At 35.3% G+C, this 21,850-nt stretch overlaps 1 protein-coding gene across 1 annotated transcript in view; it reads right to left on the bottom strand.

The window, feature by feature from the left end:
* Window positions 1-21,850, bottom strand: part of SCN1A (sodium channel, voltage-gated, type I, alpha subunit) — a 155,668-nt gene that overhangs the window by 18,220 nt on the left and 115,598 nt on the right. The window contains exons 18-21 of the mRNA XM_010858942.1: window positions 7,474-7,594; window positions 6,580-6,734; window positions 4,712-4,885; window positions 547-669 (exon numbers count right to left, since the gene is read on the bottom strand). Coding sequence (XP_010857244.1) covers window positions 547-669; window positions 4,712-4,885; window positions 6,580-6,734; window positions 7,474-7,594 — 573 coding nt within the window. The remainder of the gene's footprint in view (window positions 1-546; window positions 670-4,711; window positions 4,886-6,579; window positions 6,735-7,473; window positions 7,595-21,850) is intronic.

Here is a 21,850-nt window from a genome sequence, read left to right as displayed (position 1 = left end):
ATATAACTTTTTGAAAACTTTGAAATTCAGTTAACTTTTAATATCTACCCTTGAACATTTAAATAAGGCTAACTTTGGCATTGTACAGACAAAATTTTGACAACTTAAATTGTTTTCTTTTATATTTAGGCATGATTCATATTATTTTCAGTAAAACTCATTAAACACAGTTTAGACCCTCACAAATGAGAACCACATGATGTAGGATTTATTTTAGTTGATTATTATCATCATCATCATGACACATAGTACTTTAATATTGCATCTGCTTTTTTGTGTACAGGTTTGCAAGGAAACTCCCAAAATGGATTAAGAAATAAAGTCATTTTGATAAATGAGCACAGCAGATAAATGATATTATATCATTTCAAAGGAGGCCTAAGTTCTCTTGCATATCACCTAGAAGTAAATATGCAACAGATAAAAAGATAAAGTAGCAATTTTGCAAGGATTTGCCATTCCTTTTGCATGCATGAGTTTTCCTTTTTTAAAATTTAGTTTAATTTTGGCTATATACAATACTTCATGTTCTTTCATGGTTCTTACCCTCATCCCTTCAAATCGTGATAAGGCTCTTAGAGGTCTCAGAGCTCTTAGTGTCCTGAGAGATTTGATGGCACCAAGTTCTGAGTAACCCAAGGCATTTGCTGTTAAACTGACCAATGAAACCTGAAAGCATACAAAAATAAATGAATAAAGATAGAATTATTGCCATTCAATATGTAGTATTATATAACACAATTATAATTTATTACAATTTTATTTTATTGAAGTATGGTAGCTCAGATGGCAAAGAATCTACCTGTAATGAAGGAGACCTGGGTTCTAGCCCTGGGTTGGGAAGATCCCCTGGAGACTGGAATAGCTACCCACTCCAGTATTGCCTGGAGAATTCCGTGGACAGAGGAGCCTGGCAGGCTATAGTCCATGATTACAAAGAGTCAGAAAAGAGTGAGTGACTAACACTTCCACACATAGTTGAATTGAAATGTTGTAACAATTAACAGTTTTTATTTATAATTATTCAGAAGATAAATGCTTACATGTTTTTAGTAAACCACTTAAAATTTTAAGGAAATATTTTTAGTTTGATACAAAGAAAGTAGCTTTCATGATGTTATTTAAAGCTAGTTAAATAAAAAACAATAAATGTCATGTGATTTATTAATCCCTCAAGTAGTTAGAAAACCTAAATAAAAACTGATTTTCAAAAGGAAGAAAGCCAGGTACAAGAAAATGTCATTGATCATCCTTCCTTTATTAAGTTGCTGCTGAATTTAGAGATTTGCCAATGGCTAGTAATAAAATGTAAAAACTGCGATGGTATCAGAAAAGGTAAGCAATCACTCAGTCGTGTCTGACTCTTTACAATCCCATGGATTGTAGTCTACCAGGCTTCTCTGTCCATGGGATTTTCCAGGCAAGAGTACTGGAGTGGGTTGCCATTTCCTTCTCCAGGATCTTCCTGACCCAGGGATTGAACCCAGGTCTTCTGCATTACAGGTAGATGCTTACCCTCTGAGCCACCAGGGAAGCCCAGTAATAAAATGTAAAAACTTAGATTGTATCAGAAAAGGCAAGCAATCTCTATCCTGTGTTGGTTGGTATTTTCAATTAATGATAATTGATACCCTCAGAAATTAATGCACTAAGTCACATTGTTTTGAGGTTGATTTTTTGACATTGATTTTTTTGGTGTCTTGCTAATACTTTGTTTTCACTTGCCTGAAGTTTATTTCTATATAAATAATGTAACTTAAAAGTAATTTAATCATGAAATTTACTCAAATTTTTAATACTAATTTAGAGCCTCCTGTCATGGTACTTGACCCCAAATGGCTAGTCAATATTTATTAAATAAACTAAATTTCAGTTGCCTGAAATATGCAATAACTAAGAAATAAAATTTTAGGTGTCTAATTCTTTAAACAAAGACCAAAACTCTGTATCCAAATAGAATTTCTTTGGTTTGAGAATAGAATATTGGATCGTTTCAAATAAACTAAACACTATTTTTGCAAAATTATCTATATTTTAGTGTATTAAGTTGGCACTTTTTACTTTACTTGAAATGTGGTATAATTCCTTTTGTCTTTTTTTTAGAGTGATACACTGATCCTTAATAAATAATTAAAATAGAACCTTGAAAAATGAAAGTATTATTGTTGCAAAACTACAAAATTCTCTATAGAATTATTTTCCTAAACTATTTTGGAAATGGCTATTAAAAACCAACTTACAATAACAAAATCATTATTCTTCCACTAAAAAGTTCAGACATGTAATAAGTATAATAAAGAAAAATAAAGCTTAGAAATTTTCAAAAAGTTTAAATTACATTTAGATTTAAAGCCTAATTTGAAAGTTTTTGAGGAGTTCAAATATGAAATAACTTCTAGTGTTTGAAATATCAATAGCAGAAACTTTTTTCTTTTTGTGAAATGCTGAAGCAATTATTCATTTGAGGTTTCTTTTTTTAATTGAAGTATAGTTGATTTCAGTATTCTATTAGTTTCAAGTTTACAACATAGTAGCTCAAAATCTTTATAGATTATATTCCATTTAAAGTTATTATAAGTATAGGCTACATCCCTGTGCTATACAATATATCCTTGTGAGTGACTTACTTTATACATAGTGGTTTGTACTCTTTATCCTCTACCCCATCTCACCCCTCCCCCATTCTCTCTCCTCTCTGGTAACCACTAATTTGTTCTCTACAGCTGTGACATCTGTTTCTATTTTGTTATATTCACTAGTTTGCTTTATTTTGTAGATTTCACATTTAAGTGATAACATACAGCACTTGTCTAACTTATTTCACTAAGCATAATAAATTCCAGGTCTATTCACATTGTTACATATAGCAAAAATCTCATTCTTTTTTATGGCTGAGTACTATACTATTTGGGAGAAGGCAATGGCACCCCACTCCAGTACTCTTGCCTGGCAAATCCCGTGGACGGAGGAGCCTGGTGGGCTGCAGTCCATGGGGTCGCTAGGAGTCGGACACGACTGAACGACTTCACTTTGACTTTTCACTTTCATGCATTGGAGAAGGAAATGGCAACCCACTCCAGTGTTCTTGCCTGGAGAATCCCAGGGATGGGGGAGCCTGGTGGGCTGCCGTCTATGGGGTCGCACAGAGTTGGACACGACTGAAGCGACTTAGCAGTAGCAGTATTCTATTTAGCCGTATTATAAACCTTCTTTATCAATTCATCTCTTGATGGATACTTAAGCTGCCTCCACATCTTGGTGATTAAAAATAATACTGCTATGAACATTGGGGTGCACGTACCTTTTTAAATTAATGTTTTCATTTTCTCCAGATCTATACCCAGGAGTGGAATTGCTGGGTCATATGGTAGTTCTGTTTTTAGTTTTTTGCAGAACCTCCATTCTGTTTGCTACAGTGACTGCACCAATTTACATTCCCACCAACAGTGTAAAGTTGTTCCCTTTTCTCCACATTTTTTATTTGTGGCCCTTTTGATGATAGCCTGACAGATGTGAGGTCATATCTCGTTGTGGTTTGGATCTTCATTTCCCTGATGATTAGTGATACTGAGCATCTTTTCATGTTCCTATTGCCCATATGGATTTCCTCTTCGGAAAAATGTCTATTCACTTCTTCTGCCCATTTTCTAATTGGGATGTTTGCTTTTTGATGTTGAGTTGTATGAGCTACTTATGTATGTAGAATATGAGCGACTTATCACTCTTTTGAGGTTTTTTCCCCTAATTTACTCATTTCATAGTAACATTAAGCTTTTCAAATAGCTCTGGATTTGCCTCTGTTCAACAGAATTAAAGAGATATTGCATGGCTCTTAGTTCTACAAATACTTTCCATAAGAAAATTGAGTAGTTCTGCTGGATTATCATTTTAGGAGAATAAAATGCCTATGAAGTTTGTGGTATTTTGAAAATACATTTTTAAAGCTGAAAATATGCCAAACATAAAGCATGATGTTTGCCTTTAATAAATCTCAAAGACAGCTACTTGCTTTGGGCTGATGAAGTATTAATTGTTGAATACACCAACTCTGTGAAGGGCTGTTGGTATATTATGGGCTTGCCGTAAATCTAGTTATATTCTAGAGTAAGTCCCATCACTGCATGAAGTAGAGTTTTTGCACTATTCCCCATACATCTTACTTTCTATAATTTAGTTACAAGCTATATAATCTACTCTTTAAAAATATCCTTTATGAAAATCAAAAAGAATTTTTTAAAAATTGACGGTAGCTTCCACCATCATCACTGGCTTGTTTGTGTACTGAGTGCCTCTAACTCTTATGTACTAATATGATCACTTTATAGTGTCAGGAGCCAAGTAACTTAGTGGCACACAAAATCAATGGTGGGGCTGGGATTCAAACTCAACTCTGTTTGAATCATAATATTAATAAAAGTAACTTAAACATCATATCCTATTTCACCATTCTCTCTACAAACTTCTGATGTTTTTCCCCCAGCTTTTTATCTTAGATAACCACCATAAATCCCATCCTCCCAATGCTAAATCAGTACTAAATTAGCTTATTTATTACAAAAACTACACTATTATTCAGTGAATTAGTTTAGTGTCTATTAAGTAGCATATCCTGTCAACATAACAGAGTGATCAAAGATTCAGTGTTTTGGAATTAGTTTATAAATAAGACAAATTACCTTGAATGAAAGACAAAAACATGGGGGATACTTACATCAACAATTAAGAAGTCTAGCCAACACCAGGCATTGGTGAAATATGTTTGATAGCCATATGCCACCCATTTTAGAAGCATTTCCAGAATGAAAATGTAAGTGAAAACCTTGTCAGCATATTCCAACATTGTTTTGATTGTCTTTCGCTGGTCAATATATATATCCTCAAATGCCTATAAAGAAAAGTTACACATTTTAGTTTTCTGAAACTTTTATGCTACAGCTATTATAGGCTATTTTCCCTGATTACATAGTTTTTCCTGATTTTCATATACATAAAATGACATTTCATTGGAATAGGAGGGTAGAGGAAAAGTAGCTATTGATGTTTTTTTTTTCTTTCTTTCAAAGATCTTTTAATGAATAAGGAGAAAAGTTATGCTCTCTATTGATCTAACTAAAAGGAAGAAATAAAAGCCTAAGTCTAAGGAATTAAAGTGACTTGTTCAGGAAATAGTTCTTGATGTCACGTCTTGATGCTGGTATCCCAACTTGAAGTTATTTATTCTCTTTGTTTCATATCTTTTGCCTCCTCCTGTTAGCCTCTTTATTTTTTCCACAGAAAGGAGGTTGAAGAAATAAAAAGGCTTATATTTTTCATAAAGCAGAAATTATAATTGATCAATACATCACCTAATTTTACTATACAGTTGAGTTCATTTGTCCCCTTCGTTTTGTTGACAGTTTATGTTTATCAGCAAAGATATGGTGTAACAAAGATGGTAGGATGAAATTCCTTCTCATTTAGACTATAATATGTGTTCTTCTTCTAATATGAACCTCAATGATACTTTATATCTAAGTCTATATTCATTTAAATGGTGAAAAAAACTATTTCCTATCTAAAGTAGCATGTAGATAAAATTTATTTCATCAGAGAAATATGCAGAAAAATATAGGCCTGTGCTAGAATTATACATTTTTAAGTTAAATAAACCTAAGTTATTGTGTGTCAGTTAAGTACTGTATCATCTTTCCATCTCTGTCTGTCTGTTTACATCTATTTTATGGCTTAAGTAGTCTATTTGTGTTAGCATTTTCTTCAAGTGCTGTCTATGTGCTATACTTTACATTTTTGTACATGATTTTTATATAAATAGAAATTGATTCTGATGAAATGAACACCTTTATATAGAGAGAAACCAATGCTTAAATGATTACTTAGGCACACTGCCCAGTATTTATTGTTACCAATATTCACTGGTTTTGGAGTAACAAGAGAACACTGGATGCATTTCAAAAGGGACAGAGAAGTGGTCCCTAAGGACTTATCAACTGTCCATAAGGAGTTAATAATAATATAACTCATAAACAAAATTCATCAGACCATAGAAATTATATTAATATATATACCAACCACAGGACTTTCTTTAACTACTCTGTATTATCATGCTTACTTTGTTGTTAAAACATGAGTAATTAAATACTCATGTCCTTTGGTTATCATGAATAAATTAGAGAGACAAATTTTCCGGGTTACTTAATAATAAATGAAAATTAATAACTAGTTAATTAGAAATGTGTGTGTACATAATAAAATAAATGCAGAGCTGCATAGTTATACATTGTCTATAGTCTGGAAGATATGAAGTGGTGTTACTAAAAGTGCCCTGGAGATAGGTAGAAAGATATGAGTGGATGGGTGGGTGGATGGATGGACATAGTGATGTACGCATGTTTAAGGAAGAAGTCATAAATAGAGATAACAGTTCTGGGGTTATCAAACAGAGATTAACAGCTGATTCCATGGAAATGGAAATAGCTCCATTGGATAGTAAAAGAATGAAACAGAAAGGATTAATAAGTCATCAGTATTAGGTGATTCTAAAACTTAGGATTATGGCACTTTTGCTTAATATTCACTCACCAGTGCACCACTACTAAGGAGAATCATGAAAACAATGAAGGTCTCAAACCAGTTATGTTCAACTATTCGGAAACACGTTCTTCTCAGATTCCACCACTGTTTTCCTCTCCCTTCTTCCACACTGATTTGACAACATTTGAATCTTTGCACACAGCCTGCAAATATAATGTTCAAACAGGAGCAGATAAATAACTTCTCCTGCTTCAGTGATACCCTTTGGCATGTTCTGGATTCATTTTCTCATGACTCTTGCCATCTCCATCTTGCTGGGCTAACTGTAAGTCTAGGGTAGTAGGAACACGTGCATTAGCAATGTGAAATTGTGAAAACTATTCAGCCCCTTATTTCCATGGGAAATACTAATCGTGGAGAAAACAAAGCAGTAAATATGGATTTATTGTCCATACTGCACCAGACTCAACTAGGTACTGTGCAGGGATCAGGAATAGGGCAGTGCTTATTTCCTGTTCCCCCCAAGTATTGGAAACTGCTGTTTTTATGGAAAAAAAAATATGCTTGCAATTCATTTGATAATAATATAAAAATTATTTTTAAAGCAAATGTTGTGTATGAGAATTTTGACTAATGTTTAAGATGCTGACTTCCTGCAAAATCACCATTTTATCTGAAAAATTATAAATTAGTCATTCATTCTGACTACATTAAATGATCTTTTCTCCATGTTCATGGTGCCTTACACATGGTAGGTATAACCAAAATATAATGAGAGATTTTACATATGTTAGCTTATTAGAAGTAATTAAAATAGATTGACTACAATGTACTACTCTATTCTGAGTTGTCCATTTTGGATGATCAACAGCTTTAAAAAAAGAAAATAAAAAACAACTGCACTCTATAAATGTAAGGTTAACACGAAGGTCATTTTTTTACCTTCAGTGAAACAGGCTTCAGGTTCAAGGGTTTCCTCGGGTTCCACCACAGGCTGTTCCTCGGCAGGTGCTCCAATGTCTACAGTGCTACCTTCAGATGAACTACTGCTTTCATTAAGCTTCTGACCGTGAGATGGACATAAAAAGTAAGTCACTTTAATTTGGTCACTAAGAAATAGTCTAGCAAGAATACTATGAACTGATTTTAGATTCCCCTTGAAACAAAGAGATTTTTAAGATTAGAGCAAAAGAGTGATTGAATAAGAGGAGGAAATAAGAAAATAATCTATGGTAATAAGATTATATAAGATATATTAAGATTCTTATATATAAGATATATAAGATTATATACGGTATATATATTAAGGTATAAGAAAATAATCATTCACCATAATCTGCAGAGTATGAAATCAGACTGCTATATTTTGAAGTTACAAATGGCTATTGAAAACATGTACTAAGCAAACCACTGTCTTATGAATTAGAAAAGAGCCAAAAGGAAGGTTGAGGGAGGAGGAGTTCGTATAATTGCTATCGTTTTAGAGATGATAAAACTAAGGCTTAGACAGGTTAAGTAACTTGTCTAATGTCATATAACCAGTAAATGAGAAAACCAAGATTTGAATTATTCCTGAGCCCAGTGTCCATGCCCTGCCTTCTGTGCAACTACACTGTTTCTGAAATAAGAGAAACAGTATATTCACATGCTTATAATTCTACCCATTTAAAAGTGAAAATAATCCATAGGAAAAATCCCAAGGTGAGTCTGACAGTTGAAGAGAATCTACAATTCAATCTTGAAGTGACACAAAAACAAAAACATCTATCCATAATGTAAACCAATAATGGAATTTTACAATGATATAGTCAGTCAGTATCTTCATGGAAATAATTTCATCAGATGCAAAAAAACTAACCTTTGGGTAGTTGTAGACATGAGTTCCCGTTTAATCTTTGTTTATAGTAATTCTTCCAAATGAATTATACACTTGTTAGAAAGCAAATGGCATAATAGTAACAAGTACAAGCAACAATAAAATATTTTGGTATAATATTACTTTAACTCAGAGAAATTTTTTACAAGTACTACTTGAAAAGTCTTTAAAAATTTTAGGCAAATCCTGTTCTTGCTTATCATAGTTCTTCACACATAGTGCCAAATATCAGACTCCATAACAAACTTTGTATCCATTAGTAAATATCATTATTGGTCACCCAGACTTCAGTTTTTTAATTAGCAACTGTGAATACTAAGATGAAAAGATGTGAACCTAATAATATAAAAGAAATTTGTTTATGTCTCTTGATTGCCGCACTAAATATCCTCCTCTGCTGTGTCCTGCCTGTGTTGTTCAGTCACTCAGTCATGTCTGACTCTCTGTGACCCCATGGACTGCAGCATGCCAGGCTTCCCTGTCCATCACCAACTCCCGGAGCTTGTTCAAACCATAGAGCTGGTGATGCCATCCAACCATCTCATCCTCTGTCGTCCCCTTCTCCTCCTACCCTCAACCTTTCCCAGCATCAGGGTCTTTTCCAATGAGTCAGTTCTTAGCATCAGGTGACCAAAGTATAGGAGCTTCAGCTTCAGCATCAGTCTTTCCAATGAATATTCAGGGTTGATTTCCTTTAGGATTGACTGGTTTGATCTCCTTGCAGTTCAAGGGACTCTCAAAGAGTCTTCTTCAGCATCAAATTAAAAAAGCATCAATTCTTCAGAGCTCAGACTTCTTTATGGTCCATCTCTCATATTCATACATGACTACTAGAAAAACCATAGCTTTGACTATATAGACCTTTGTTGGCAAAGTGATGTCTCTGCTTTTTAATATTCTGTGTCTTGCCTAGATGATGATAAAATAAATCGATACTTTTTTTCTTAGTGTATAGTTACTCCAGGTCTTACTGGGTCATACTTTCTTCAGATGAGAGCTATTGCCAGTATATTCATCTTTATTCTCAAGATGGGCAAAATAAAGGACAGAATGGTATGGACATAATAGAGGCAGAAGATATTAAGAAGAGGTGGCAAGAAGACACAGAAGAAATGTACGAAAAAAGGTCTTAATGATCCAGATAATCACAATCGTATGATCATTCCCCTCGAGCCAGACGTCCTGGAGTGTGAAGTTAAGTGGGCCTGAGGAAGCATCATGATGAATAAAGCTAGTGGAGGTGATGGAATTCCAGCTGAGCTATTTTAAAAATCTAAAAGATGATGCTATGAAAGTGCTGCAGTTAATATGCCAGCAAATTTGGAAAACTTAGTAGTGGCCACAGAACTAGAAAAGGTCAGTTTTCATTCCAATCCCAAAGAAGGGCAATGCTAAAGAGTGTTCAAACTACCATACAATTGTGCTCATCTCACATGCTCGCAAAGTACTGCTCAAAATTCTTCAAGCTAGGATTTAACAATACACGAACCAAAAACTTTCAGATGTACGAGCTGAATTTAGGAAAGGCAGAGGAACCAGAGATCAAATTGCCAACATTTGTTAGATCATAGAAAAGCAAGGGAATTCCAGAAAAACATCTGCTTCACTGACTATGCTAAAGCATTTAACTATGTGAATCACAACAAACTGTGGAAAATTCTGAAAGAGATAGGAATACCAGACCACCTTACCTTCCTCCTGAGAAACCTGTATGCAGGTCAAGAAGCAACACTGAGAACAGGACATGGAACAATTGACTGGTTCCAAATTGGAAAAGGAGTATATCAAGGCTGAATATTGTCACCCTGCTTATTTAACTTCTATGCAGAATACATCATGCAAAATGCTGGGCTGAATGAAGCACAAGCTGGAATCAAGCTTGCTAGAAGTATCAATAATCTCAGATATGCAGATTACACCACCCTTACGGCAAAAAGCAAAGAGGAACTAAAGAGCCTTTTGATGAAGGTAAAAGAGAAGAGTGAAAAAGTTGGCTTAAAATTCAGCATTCAGAAAACTAAGATAATGGCATCTGGTCCCCCATCAATTCATGGCAAATAGATGGGGAAACAATGGAAACTGTGACAGACTTTTGCCGGGAGCCGGCAAGAGACATTCCGCTCGTGACAAAGGTCATGAGGAAGGAGGCTCGGCAAACGCAAAGGCGGGATCGAACCTCGGGAGTCTCCCCGGATATTCTCGAGCATCTTCCCCCCAAAAACCAGAGTCTGGCTACTTTATTGCTTTGTGCTCTCACCTCTGACTTTACTGGGGGCTGTCCCCCACCACCATCTTGCTCTGTCTGTCAAAGAGTTAACTTACAGCTCCAATTAATAAAGTTCCTGGGCAATTAGGAGTGTTTAAATCCAAACCCCTCAGATGGCTCTCTAACTCGAGTGACAAGTTTACCCGGACTCCTACAGCTATGCATACGATTGTTTACAGTCTCCCAGCCTCGAGAGGCACGGGAAGCTTAAGATATTCAAATAGCTTAGAGCCTCTCAGAGAGTTAGAAACTGTCAGAATAAAACTAGTAAAAGATTTCATTGATGAGCCAATGCTTGCTGCCAAGTTTTCACATCCCCTGAATTGTATCCTTGAATATGTATTAATTAATAGTTGGTATGTAGAAAAAATAAGTAGTGGCCTTGGTGTTAGTAACTTTAGACCCTTAAGGTAATAAATTCTTTCCTTTGTTGTAAACCCATTACACATCCGCCCTATAGGAATGCAATTTTATCTTCGGAAGATGGCGCCAAACCTTAAAATAATTACTCTTAGAGAAAATAAGTCTTTGTTGATAAGTCCTTGTCAAGAGTCATAAAATGTTAATAGGCCTTCTGGCCAGAAGATGATGTAAATCACCTAAACCATTTGTATATGATAAATTTGCAGGAAAGAAACCCTGGTTTTTGATAAGGATCAAAAACTGCTGACTTTGCATCTCCTATTATCCTCTATGTGTAACTTAGGATATAAAAGCCCCTGTTGAAAATAAAGCTACGGGTCTTGCTCACCAACGCTTGGTCTCCCCATGTCATTCTTTGCTTTAACTTCTGGCTAAAGTCTCCATCTGGAGCGTGGAGGTCCTCTGCGACCATTTATTTGCCTGGGCTTCTAAGACCCACTTGAGAAGGTGTCTAAAGTGGGGCACCTTCCGCTATTCGAGAGGGCGCCTGCGGCCTCCGTGGTCAGAGCTAACCTGGTGTCACGGGTTATATTGATTTTCCGCATAAACCAAGCTACTCAGCCTCTTTTCTCCACTGAATTTTCCTACTGAGCTATCCTCATTCTATTACTCTTTATATCTCTAATTACCATTTGAATAGGTCGCCGACTTGGTCTCCCCTTCGAATACCCTGGATCAGCCAGGGCTGGACCTCGGCAGACTTTATTGTCTTGGGCTCCAAGAAAAATCACTGCAGACAGTGACTGCAGCCATGAAATTAAAAGACACTTGCTCCTTGGAAGAAAATCTATTGCAAATCTAGGAAGTATATTAAAAAGCAGAGACATCACTCTGGAGACAAATGTCTGTCTAGTAAAAGCTATGGTTTTTCCAGTAGTCATGTACAAAGGTGAGAATTGAACCATAAAGAAGGCTGAGCACTGAAGGATTGATGCTTTTGAACTGTGCTGTTGGAGAAGACTCTTGAGAGTCCTTTGGACAGCAAGGAGATCAAACTAGTTAATCCTAAAAAAAAATTAACCCTGAATATTCATTTGAAGGACTGATGCTGAAGCTTCAATACTCTGACCACCTGATGCAAAGTGCTGATTGATTGGAAAAGACTCTGATGCTGGGAATTATTGAGGGCAGGAGAAGAAGCGGGCCACAGAGGATGAGTTGGTTGGATGGCATCACTGACTCAATGGACATGAGTTTGAGCAAACTGGGAGTTAGTGAAGAACAGGGAAGCCTGGCGTGCTGCAGTTCCATGGGATTGCAAAGAGCTGGACACAACTGAGTGACTCAACAACAACATTCTTAAGAATATTCTTAAAAATTAGCTACTCTTGTTTTAAAATCAAAGTTTATAATATATTACCAGTTATTACACTTCAAGGTATATTTCCCCTTTAATGCATACAGTTTGCAATCAATCTGGGAGAAATTGTAAAAGGATATAAAAGATGATTAAAATGCCCATTATTAGTATTACAATGGAAGATGTGCTCTTAGAAAGTCCCCAGGTTTACACAAGTGATCTTTTAGATGTTTATAAATTAATTTCCAAACACAATTTAAGCAATGTAAGTATATCCCATGGTTTGTTCGGACCATGGTAGGAAAGCAAAAGTGTGTCTAGTGTCACTGAAACTCAACCTATCTCAATTAAAGGCATGACTTCTTTTTCCTCTCTTAAATGTACTTTGTAAACGAAGTTCCTGATTCTGTTTGAAATATCTTTCAGCACCTAGACTCAAAATCATCTTGCTTACTCTTATTTATTTCAAATAATGACAGTGAAGTCAAATTTAATTATACCTTTGAAATACTCTGCTCTCAGTTTCATCTTCCTGATCCCTAGGAATGCTCTGTTCAGCCTTGTCACTTCTTTTCTGGACAGCTATAAATAATACAGTCACCATTTATTCTAGCCTTACCACAAAGGCCTGAATTATGCTAGTTGCCCAATAAATATTTGGTGAATGAATGAGTGCCTGTGCTTCAGATGTTACTACCAAATGAAGTTTCTGTCTCCAGATTGGCTTTCCAACCAAATTTCCCAGATCTGTCTTTCACAGAAGCCGTACTTTAGTCACGGTGAACTTCTTTAATGTTCTCTGGCTTTTAGTAATATAGTGGTTTTTGCCCATCATTTTGGACAAATAATAATTACTCTATCCTCACCACTTTATCTGCACAACTCTTTGGACACAGACTGCTTTTTATCTAGCCTACCTCCATGCTAATTGACTTACCAAACTAACAATGCTTGGCATTTTCACTGTAAAACACAATGACTGATACCAGTAATTGCTATTGTCTCAGGAGGTCGGCTATACTGTACTACATCTCTGCTTCCACCTGGTGAGTTCTATGCTTATCAAAAATAAGCTGTTTGTTTTCAAATCAATCTGTACTATTGTAAATTAATATATTATAATTATGGAATTTACTCTTGCATAATTTGACAAAGTGAGTTTGAAAACAAAGTTGCTGTATTCATAGAAACTAAATTGAAATCACTGCATAAAATTAATAAAGGCAAATCCCTCAAACATATACAAACACATAAAGAAATGCTTGTTGAAGTTGCTATATAATACAGAGAACCCAACCTGGTGCTCTATGATGACCTAGAGTGGTGGGATGGGGGTAAGGAGGGAGATTCAAGAAGGAGGGATATACATATAATTATGGCTGATTCACATTGTTGTATGGCAGAAACCAACAACATTGTAAAGCAATTTTCTTCCAATTAAAAAACAAATCAAAACATAGCTTGTTGTAAAATTAGGTGTGGGTAGGTTATTTTTAAAAAGGGCATGCTGTTGTTATTCAGTTGCCCAGTCACGTCTGACTCTTCATGACCCCATGGACTGCAGCGCATCAGGCCTCCCTGTCCCTCACCATCTCTTGGAGTTTGTCCAAGTTCATGTTCATTGGTGATGCCATCCAGCTGTCTCATCCTCTGATGCCCTCTTCACCTTCTGCCCTCAACCCTTCCCTGCATCAGGGACTTTTCCAATGACTCATCTGTTCGCATCAGATGACAAAAATACTGGAGTTTCAGCTTCAGCATCAGTCTTTCCAGTGAATATTTAGGGTTGATTTCCCTTAAGATTGACTGGTTTGACCTCCTTGCTGTCCGCGGGACTTTCAGGAGTCTTCTCCAGCACCACAGTGTGAAAGCATCAATTCTTTGGCATTCTGCCTTCTTTACAGTCCAGCTCTCACAACCGTACATGACCACTGGGCAGACCTAACGATATGGATCTTTGTCAGCAGAGTAATGTCTCTGTTTTTCAATACAATGTCTAGTTTTGTCATCACTTTCCTGCCAAGAAGCAATAATCTTCTGATTTCATGGCTGTAGTCACCATCTGCAGTGATTTTGGAGCCCAAGAAAGAGGAAATCTGTTACTACTTCCACCTTTTCCCCTTTTATTTCCCATGAAGTAATGGGGGTGGATCCCATGATCTTGGTTTTTCTAATATTTAGTCTTCAGCCAGTTTTTCACTCTCCTCCTTCACACTCCTCATGAGTCTCTTTAGTTCCTCTTCACTTTATGCCATTAGAGTGGTATCATCCTCATATTTAACGTTGTTGATGTTTCTCCTGTCTATCTTGATTCCAGCTTGTAACTCATGCAGCCTGGCATTTCTCTGATGTGCCAAACATATACGTTAAACAAAAGGAAACAGCAGGCTGCCCTGTCGTACGCCTTTCTCGGTTGTAAACCAATGAATTGTTCTATACAAGGTTCTGACTGTTACTTCTTGGCCCAAATACAGGTTTCTCAGAAGACAAGTAAGATGGTCTGGTATTCCCATCTCTCTAAGAGCTTTCCACAGTTTGTCATGATCCACACAGTCAAAGGCTTCAGCATAGTTGATGAAAGAGAGAGAGGTTTTTTCTGAAATTCTTTGCTTTCTCTATAATACAGCAAATGCTGGCAGTTTGATCTCTAGTTCCTCTTCCTTTTTTAAACCCAGCTTGGACATCTGGAAGTTCTTGGTTCCCATAATGCTGACACCTAGCATGCAAGATTTTAAGTATGTCCTTACTAGCATGGGTGATGAATGATGAAGATTGACTTTTTCCAGTCCTGTAGCCACTGCTGGGTCTTCCAGATTTGCTGACATAATGAATGCAAAACCTTGATGACATCATCCTCTAGGGATCTGAATAGCTCTGCTGGAATTTCATCGCATCCACTAGTTTGATTAACAACAACAGTGCTTATTAAGGTCCACTCGACTTCGCACTCTAGATAGAATGTCTGGCTTTGGATGACTAACCACACCATTGTAATATATGGGGTATAAATTTCTGGAACGATGCTAAATTCAGGTTGCTTTATAAAGTTCTTTATAATCTTTGTCTTCTGAAAAAACCTAAACTAGAATCATAGATGATGAATTACAGATGTAGTCCATGATAAGCAATGATGTAGAACTTGAAACAATGAACCCAGGCTAGAACAAGAGGCCCAAAGAGATATTTTAATGTAAGTATGTATCATTTTTCAAAATTAAGCAGTTTAATATTTGGGATCCAGAAGGAGTTTGTATGCATTTCAGGAATGGGACATGATTACAAATTAGATTTTTTAATTTAGTATTCATACATGGTTTAAATAGGTCCCTAAAACAACATTTTGCAAAAGAAGCCTGGTAAGCCACACCCTGGCTGACCCCTTTGATAGACCCTGATTCTCACACTAGTGAGGGATTCTTGCCCCAGCTTTAAATCATACTGATATCAGATAAAGTGACATGTGAATGTTAGAAAAAACCAACCACAGGCAAGTGGACTCAGACAAGCTAATCTACTCTAGATAAACTATACTACCACAAGAAAAATTTTAGTGTTTTTTTCTTTAAGTTTGTACATAATGGAAATAAATAGAATTAGTGTGAAAAAGAAAAGAAAGACAAACAAAACTGATACAGAAGAGACTAAGCTGAGAAGCATGCCTAGACAATACAGAGGAGGCAGCAAGGGTTTTGATTGATGAGATAAAAAAAGAATATTAGTAGGTAAATTTGAAATTCAAAAATAAATAATAAATGTATTAAACAAAAACAGATTAAATAACAACATTAATAAATTGAACCCAAGCTTGTTGAGTCATTGGCATCATCTTAGGATCCTGCTGATAATACTAAAGTTTGTATGTTTTATTGATTTTTTTCCCTAAGAACCACCTACTACACTAATATCATCTGTTACATTAATTTCTTTTTATTCATATACCCTTTGCTTTGTTGTTCTATTTCTAATTTCTCAAATTAAGTTCCATGTCATGTTCTTTCATCCTTTCTTGGTCATCTTTGTTAACAGTGAGATATTCAGAGGGTGTTTGGTCCAATTTCATAGATTTTTGAGAGAAAAAGTTCTTATTTTCTAAACAGTTATTTACATATTTTATTTTCTACTTAAACCAACATTTATTTGGGAGGAAACTCTTAAATTCTCAAATGGTTATATTTGTTCTGTTATTTTATTATTAATTTCTAGTTTAACTGCATTGTGATTAGATAATAACCCTATATGACATCTTCTATCTTGAATTTATTGGTATAGTAACCCTACAATGTCTGCTTATTTGAATTTATTGAGGCTTACTTTGAAGCCCAGTACATTATTAATTTATATAAATACACCATGGGCCATTGAAAATAAGAATTCTCTGTACATATAGTTTTTGTAGATAACAAACATTTATAACATTTTACTATTTATATTATTCAAATGATTGACATCCTTATTTTTCTTTGATTCACCACAGACCAAAAGAATAGTATTAAAACTCTTATAACCATTATACTTTTTCAGTGTATTTTTATATTTATCATTGTTGAAATCAAAGATAATATGGTTCTGAATCCTTTATTTGGTTGGAGTAAAAACACTATTACTCAAAAAGGGAAGGAAAAGATTTTTAGACCTGAGATATTAATTCAGATAAACATGAGATACGAATTCAGATAAACTACTAAATAAGTTGGATAACAACAAAAATAAAATTTTCAAATAAATACTTGTATTGATTTAAAAACCAATAAAACAATTAATTTTTCCTTTTTTGTTCTTACATTGAAGTTCACTTTTATTTTGAAATTCATCATTCACATAATAAAGCAATTGGTTCTCATGGTCTTCGAGATTAATAGTCTATTTTAAGCATTGAGTTTTATGTTTATGAAGCCATTAATTGACCTTTAATTTACTCATTTCCAATTGGGCTAGTTCATTTAAAAATATTTTTTCACATGTAACTCTCAATGGCTCAATTCTATACTGACTTATTGTCCACGTATGTTTGGCAGGATGACAGTAAGTGAACAGAGAGAATGAAAGAACTACATTGCATCTGAAGCATCCACTTTGCCTTGTACACAAGGGCATTCAATAACCACTTAATAACTACAATCCTGATGGGAAGAGCATTTTTCCTCCTCAGTGGATTTATGCAACATTTCTTGCTTTTTAAAAAATATTTTGTACTATAGCAAACGATTTTGACCTTGAGGGTGAAGCAAAACAAAGCAAAGCAAATAGTACTCTCTACAATATTTCTTTGAGTAAGTGATCACATTTTTTTTGGTTATTGTTCTCTGACTCATCTTAGGATGTTTATGTTGTTATTTTAGACTTGGTTTGTTACAGGGAGCTTATTTGTAGGGTGTAATAGAATTTCAATTTATAATATGATAAAATATTTTAAAAATAAATCTGGAATTTAAGGGTCAAAAGGATATGGAATATGTGTATAATACATGTATTTTTTATATTGAAAAAATATTTAAAAGCTGGCATATACTATTTTAAAGGTGAGAATTTTACTGTTATTAAATGTATTCATATTAACATATATATTTAAGATATATAGCTTAAATCAAACATAGTTGAGATGCTCAACATCAAAAATATCAGTATTAATATTTTATTGTGTACATTGTACATTAGTAAATATTTCTAGTGTACACTAACCATATTAAAAATTAAAGTGACTTCTATTAAAAACTTTCAGCAAAGCAACAGTATCAAAGGAACAGATTCTGTACTGAGATTTAGAATTTCCATAGGGAAGCTACAGAAAAATCAAATAACTAATTTCCTTATCATCCCTAAACTCAGATGATTTCTTCATCAAGATTTATGTTGTAATGACAGTGTTCAGTTGATTATTCATAATCAATACATATAAAATTTTCTTATTAATTGTGAAATCTTCTGTTAGTCAAACATTTGCCTTATGCAGGGGTTAAGGTGAAGAAACATCATTCTAATATACTTTGAATTGGGCTTCCTAGGTGGCGCTAGTGGTGAAGAATCTGCCTTCCAAAGCAGGAGAAGCAAGAGACAGGTTTAATCCCTGGGTGGGAAGATCCCCAGGAGGAGGAAAATGGCAACCCATTCCAGTATTCTTGCTTGAAAAATTTCATGGACAAGAGGAGCCTGGAAGGCTACCTTCCATGGGCTCGTAAGGAGTTGGGCATGACTCAACGACTGAACAAACAACACATACTCTGAATTCTGCTTTAAAGTATGTCAAACTAATAAGATGGAGGTAATCCTGCTGTAGAGACCATGAGGTAAAGAGATGGTCTACACAAAAAAGCTGGAGGCATATATACCTATCTTCCAGTAGATTCTTAATATCTCCAGATATATTGTCTGCTATTTTTCTATTGGGGAAAGTTATGTTATCATGGTGTTCATAAATTTGGATATTTGCAGAAGTCTTGGTATATATCCATTTGATTCAAGATTAACCAAAGACTTTCTATTCTTATTTTTTTATTTAACATGCATTTACTGGATACTGACTGTATGCTAGAGACTAGGATAAATGTGGGGCATATTATGTTAAATGAAATGAGCTTAATCCTTGTTCTTAGACACATCTGAAAACTGATTATTGTCCACATAAGGCATTCCCTGTAGACCTTTATGTGGTAGCACAAATTTAAATTGCTGATATTCAGCAGTATGTAACAGATTGAAAATGATCGTGTGTTCTTCAACTTATATCATGCATAATAAATATAAAAGTATTAAATGAGGAAATATCAGCAAAAAGGTAAGGAAATATTTATTACTGGGAGGACAAGTGGGATCTACTTGTTCATTGGGATCAATGAACTGTTCACTACTCATTTATTCATTCATTTAATAAACATTATGTATATGCTGCGGACTTAAGGTGAGTAAGACATGGTTGGTGTTTTCCCTATTCTCAAAGGCTTCATAAACTAACAATGCAACCACAGAAGTGCTTCCTAATTATTTGGAGGATTCTTGCAGGTGGGATTAAATGCAGAAAGGTATATTCCTAAAGCACAACTTTGAGTACCCATAATTTGGGAGAATAAGAGCTCTGTAATTAGCAGATCTCTACAGATTAGTGTGATATGCAGAAGCAGATCAATCTAAATTATAGGCCAGCAAAGGAGGAAGAGGACCCTCCAGGACTGATGGAGATTCAGATTCTCCTGGCTATATCATTAACCTGTGCCAAGTGACAAGGGCTTGGTATTCAATACCAACTCTATAGTGAACACTTATTAGTTTGTCAGTAAACAGTATTATTCAATTCAAAGAGATACCAGAGATAGTATACTTTTAGACATTGTTAAGGAAATTTAAGGTAATGGTTCAAAATATAAACTGTAGCTCACTTCCTGGATTCTAGGCCAGGATCAATCTTTACTACTTGTATGACCTTGGCAAGTCACTTAAACTCTTTGTGTTCAATTTTCTTATTTGTAAGATTAGAATAATAGTATCTATCTCATGGTGTGAAGACTGAATGAGATAATGCTATGTGTAAAGCCCTATAAACAGTGCTTTGTCTATGGTGAGCAAACAATAAATGACATGTTATTAACATGATCTGAATTACAAAGACTCAAATGACAGTTTTACTTCATTCTGGCATGCACTCATTGCTAAAATAAGGGTACTTTCCCCTAACTATGCCACTAATATGTTGTTTTTATTCCAAAGACACATAAGTTTAATAACTCAATTGATTTTAAAAGTATTTATTTAAGCAGAGTTAGGGTAGTAATTGCACCATCACTACCTTTTGTTTTTGAGTCCTTTTAACTTCTGAACAGCTTTTAGATTCTCATAAGATTCCTATAAGCACTATAGGACAGATATACTCATATTATAACTAGGAAATTGGATAATATACAATCAGTGATTGCCCATAATAGAGTTAAGACCAGCACACTCTAACTTTAATATCCATACAAATCAACCTAAACTCAAAAAGTTATTGAGCCCTTATTATGTATACAACATTGTACTAGGTGCTTCGGAGGATTAAAATTATATAAAACACAATCCATTGCCAAAGGAATTACTTTCTAATTGGGGAGATATGATTTTATTTGTCTTTTGCATTGTCTCAGCGATTTTGCCCAGATTTCAGAAATCTGTCAAGGCACAATCCATGAAAAAGAGAACTGATAAACTAGACTTCATTAAAATGAAAAATATCTGCTCTGTGAAAGGCGTCATCAAGAGAGTGAGAAGAGAAGCCATAGATTAGGAGAAAAACCTTTGCAAAAATGAAGCTGGTAAAGGACTGTTATTCACAATGCACAAAAAATTCTCAAAAGTCAACAATAAGAAAACAACTTGATAAAAAAACAAAACAGGTCAAAGCTCTCAACAGATACCTCATCAAAGAACACAAACAGATGACAAAGCAGCATATGAAAAGATCCTCCACATCATATGTATTCATAAAATGTAAATTAAAAAACAATGTTCAATGCAGGACTATTCACAGTAGTTAGGACATAGAAGCAACCGAGATGTCTATCAACATATGAATGGATAAAGAAGCTGTGGTCAGTCAGTTCAGTTCAGTTGCTCAGTCAAGTCCGACTCTTTGAGACCCCTATGAACTGCAGCACTTCAGGCATCCTTGTCTATCACCAGTTCCCAGAGTTTACTCAAAGTCATGTCCATTGAGTCGGTGATACCATCCAACCATCTCATCCTCTGTCGTCCCCTTCTCCTCCCACCTTCAATCTTTCCCAGCATCAGGGTCTTTTCCAGTGAGTCAGTTCTTCACATCAGGTGGCCAAAGTATTGGAGTTTCAGCTTCAGCATCAGTCCTTCCAATGAGTATTCAGGACTGATTTCCTTTAGGATGGGCTGGTTGACTCTCCTTGCTGTTCAAGGGACTCTCAAGAGTCTTCTCCAACACCACAGTTCAAAAGCATTAATTCTTCGGCACTCAGCTTTCTTTGTAGTCTAACTTTCTCATCTATACATGACTACTGGAAAAACCATAACTTTGACTAGATGGACTTTGTTGGCAAAGTAATGGTACATATATACAATGGAAGCTGTGGTACATATATATACTGGAATAATAGTCATAAAAAGAAATGCATTTGATTCAGTTCTAATGAGGTGGATGAACCTACAGCCTACAGAGTGAAGTAAGTCAGAAAGAGAAAAAACGGATATTGTGTATTTATATGGTATCTAGAAATCTGGTACTGGTGAACCTATTGCAGGGGAGCAATGGAGATGCAGACGTAAGAGAACAGACTTGTGGACACGGGGAGGGGGGAAGGAGAGGGTGAGATGAATGGGGAAAGCAGCATGGAAATATACACACTGAAAGTGAAGTCGCTCAGTCGTGTCCGACTCTTTGAGGCCCCATGGACTGTAGCCTACCAGGCTCCTCTGTCCATGGGATTTTCCAGGCAACAGTACTGGAGTGGATTGCCATTTC

The sequence above is a fragment of the Bison bison genome, unplaced genomic scaffold, assembly GCF_000754665.1.
Source record: "Bison bison bison isolate TAMUID 2011002044 unplaced genomic scaffold, Bison_UMD1.0 scf7180017864452, whole genome shotgun sequence".
Lineage (NCBI taxonomy): Eukaryota > Metazoa > Chordata > Mammalia > Artiodactyla > Bovidae > Bison > Bison bison.
Note: the sequence above shows the minus strand (reverse complement) of the source record. Positions and strands in the feature narration are given on the sequence as shown.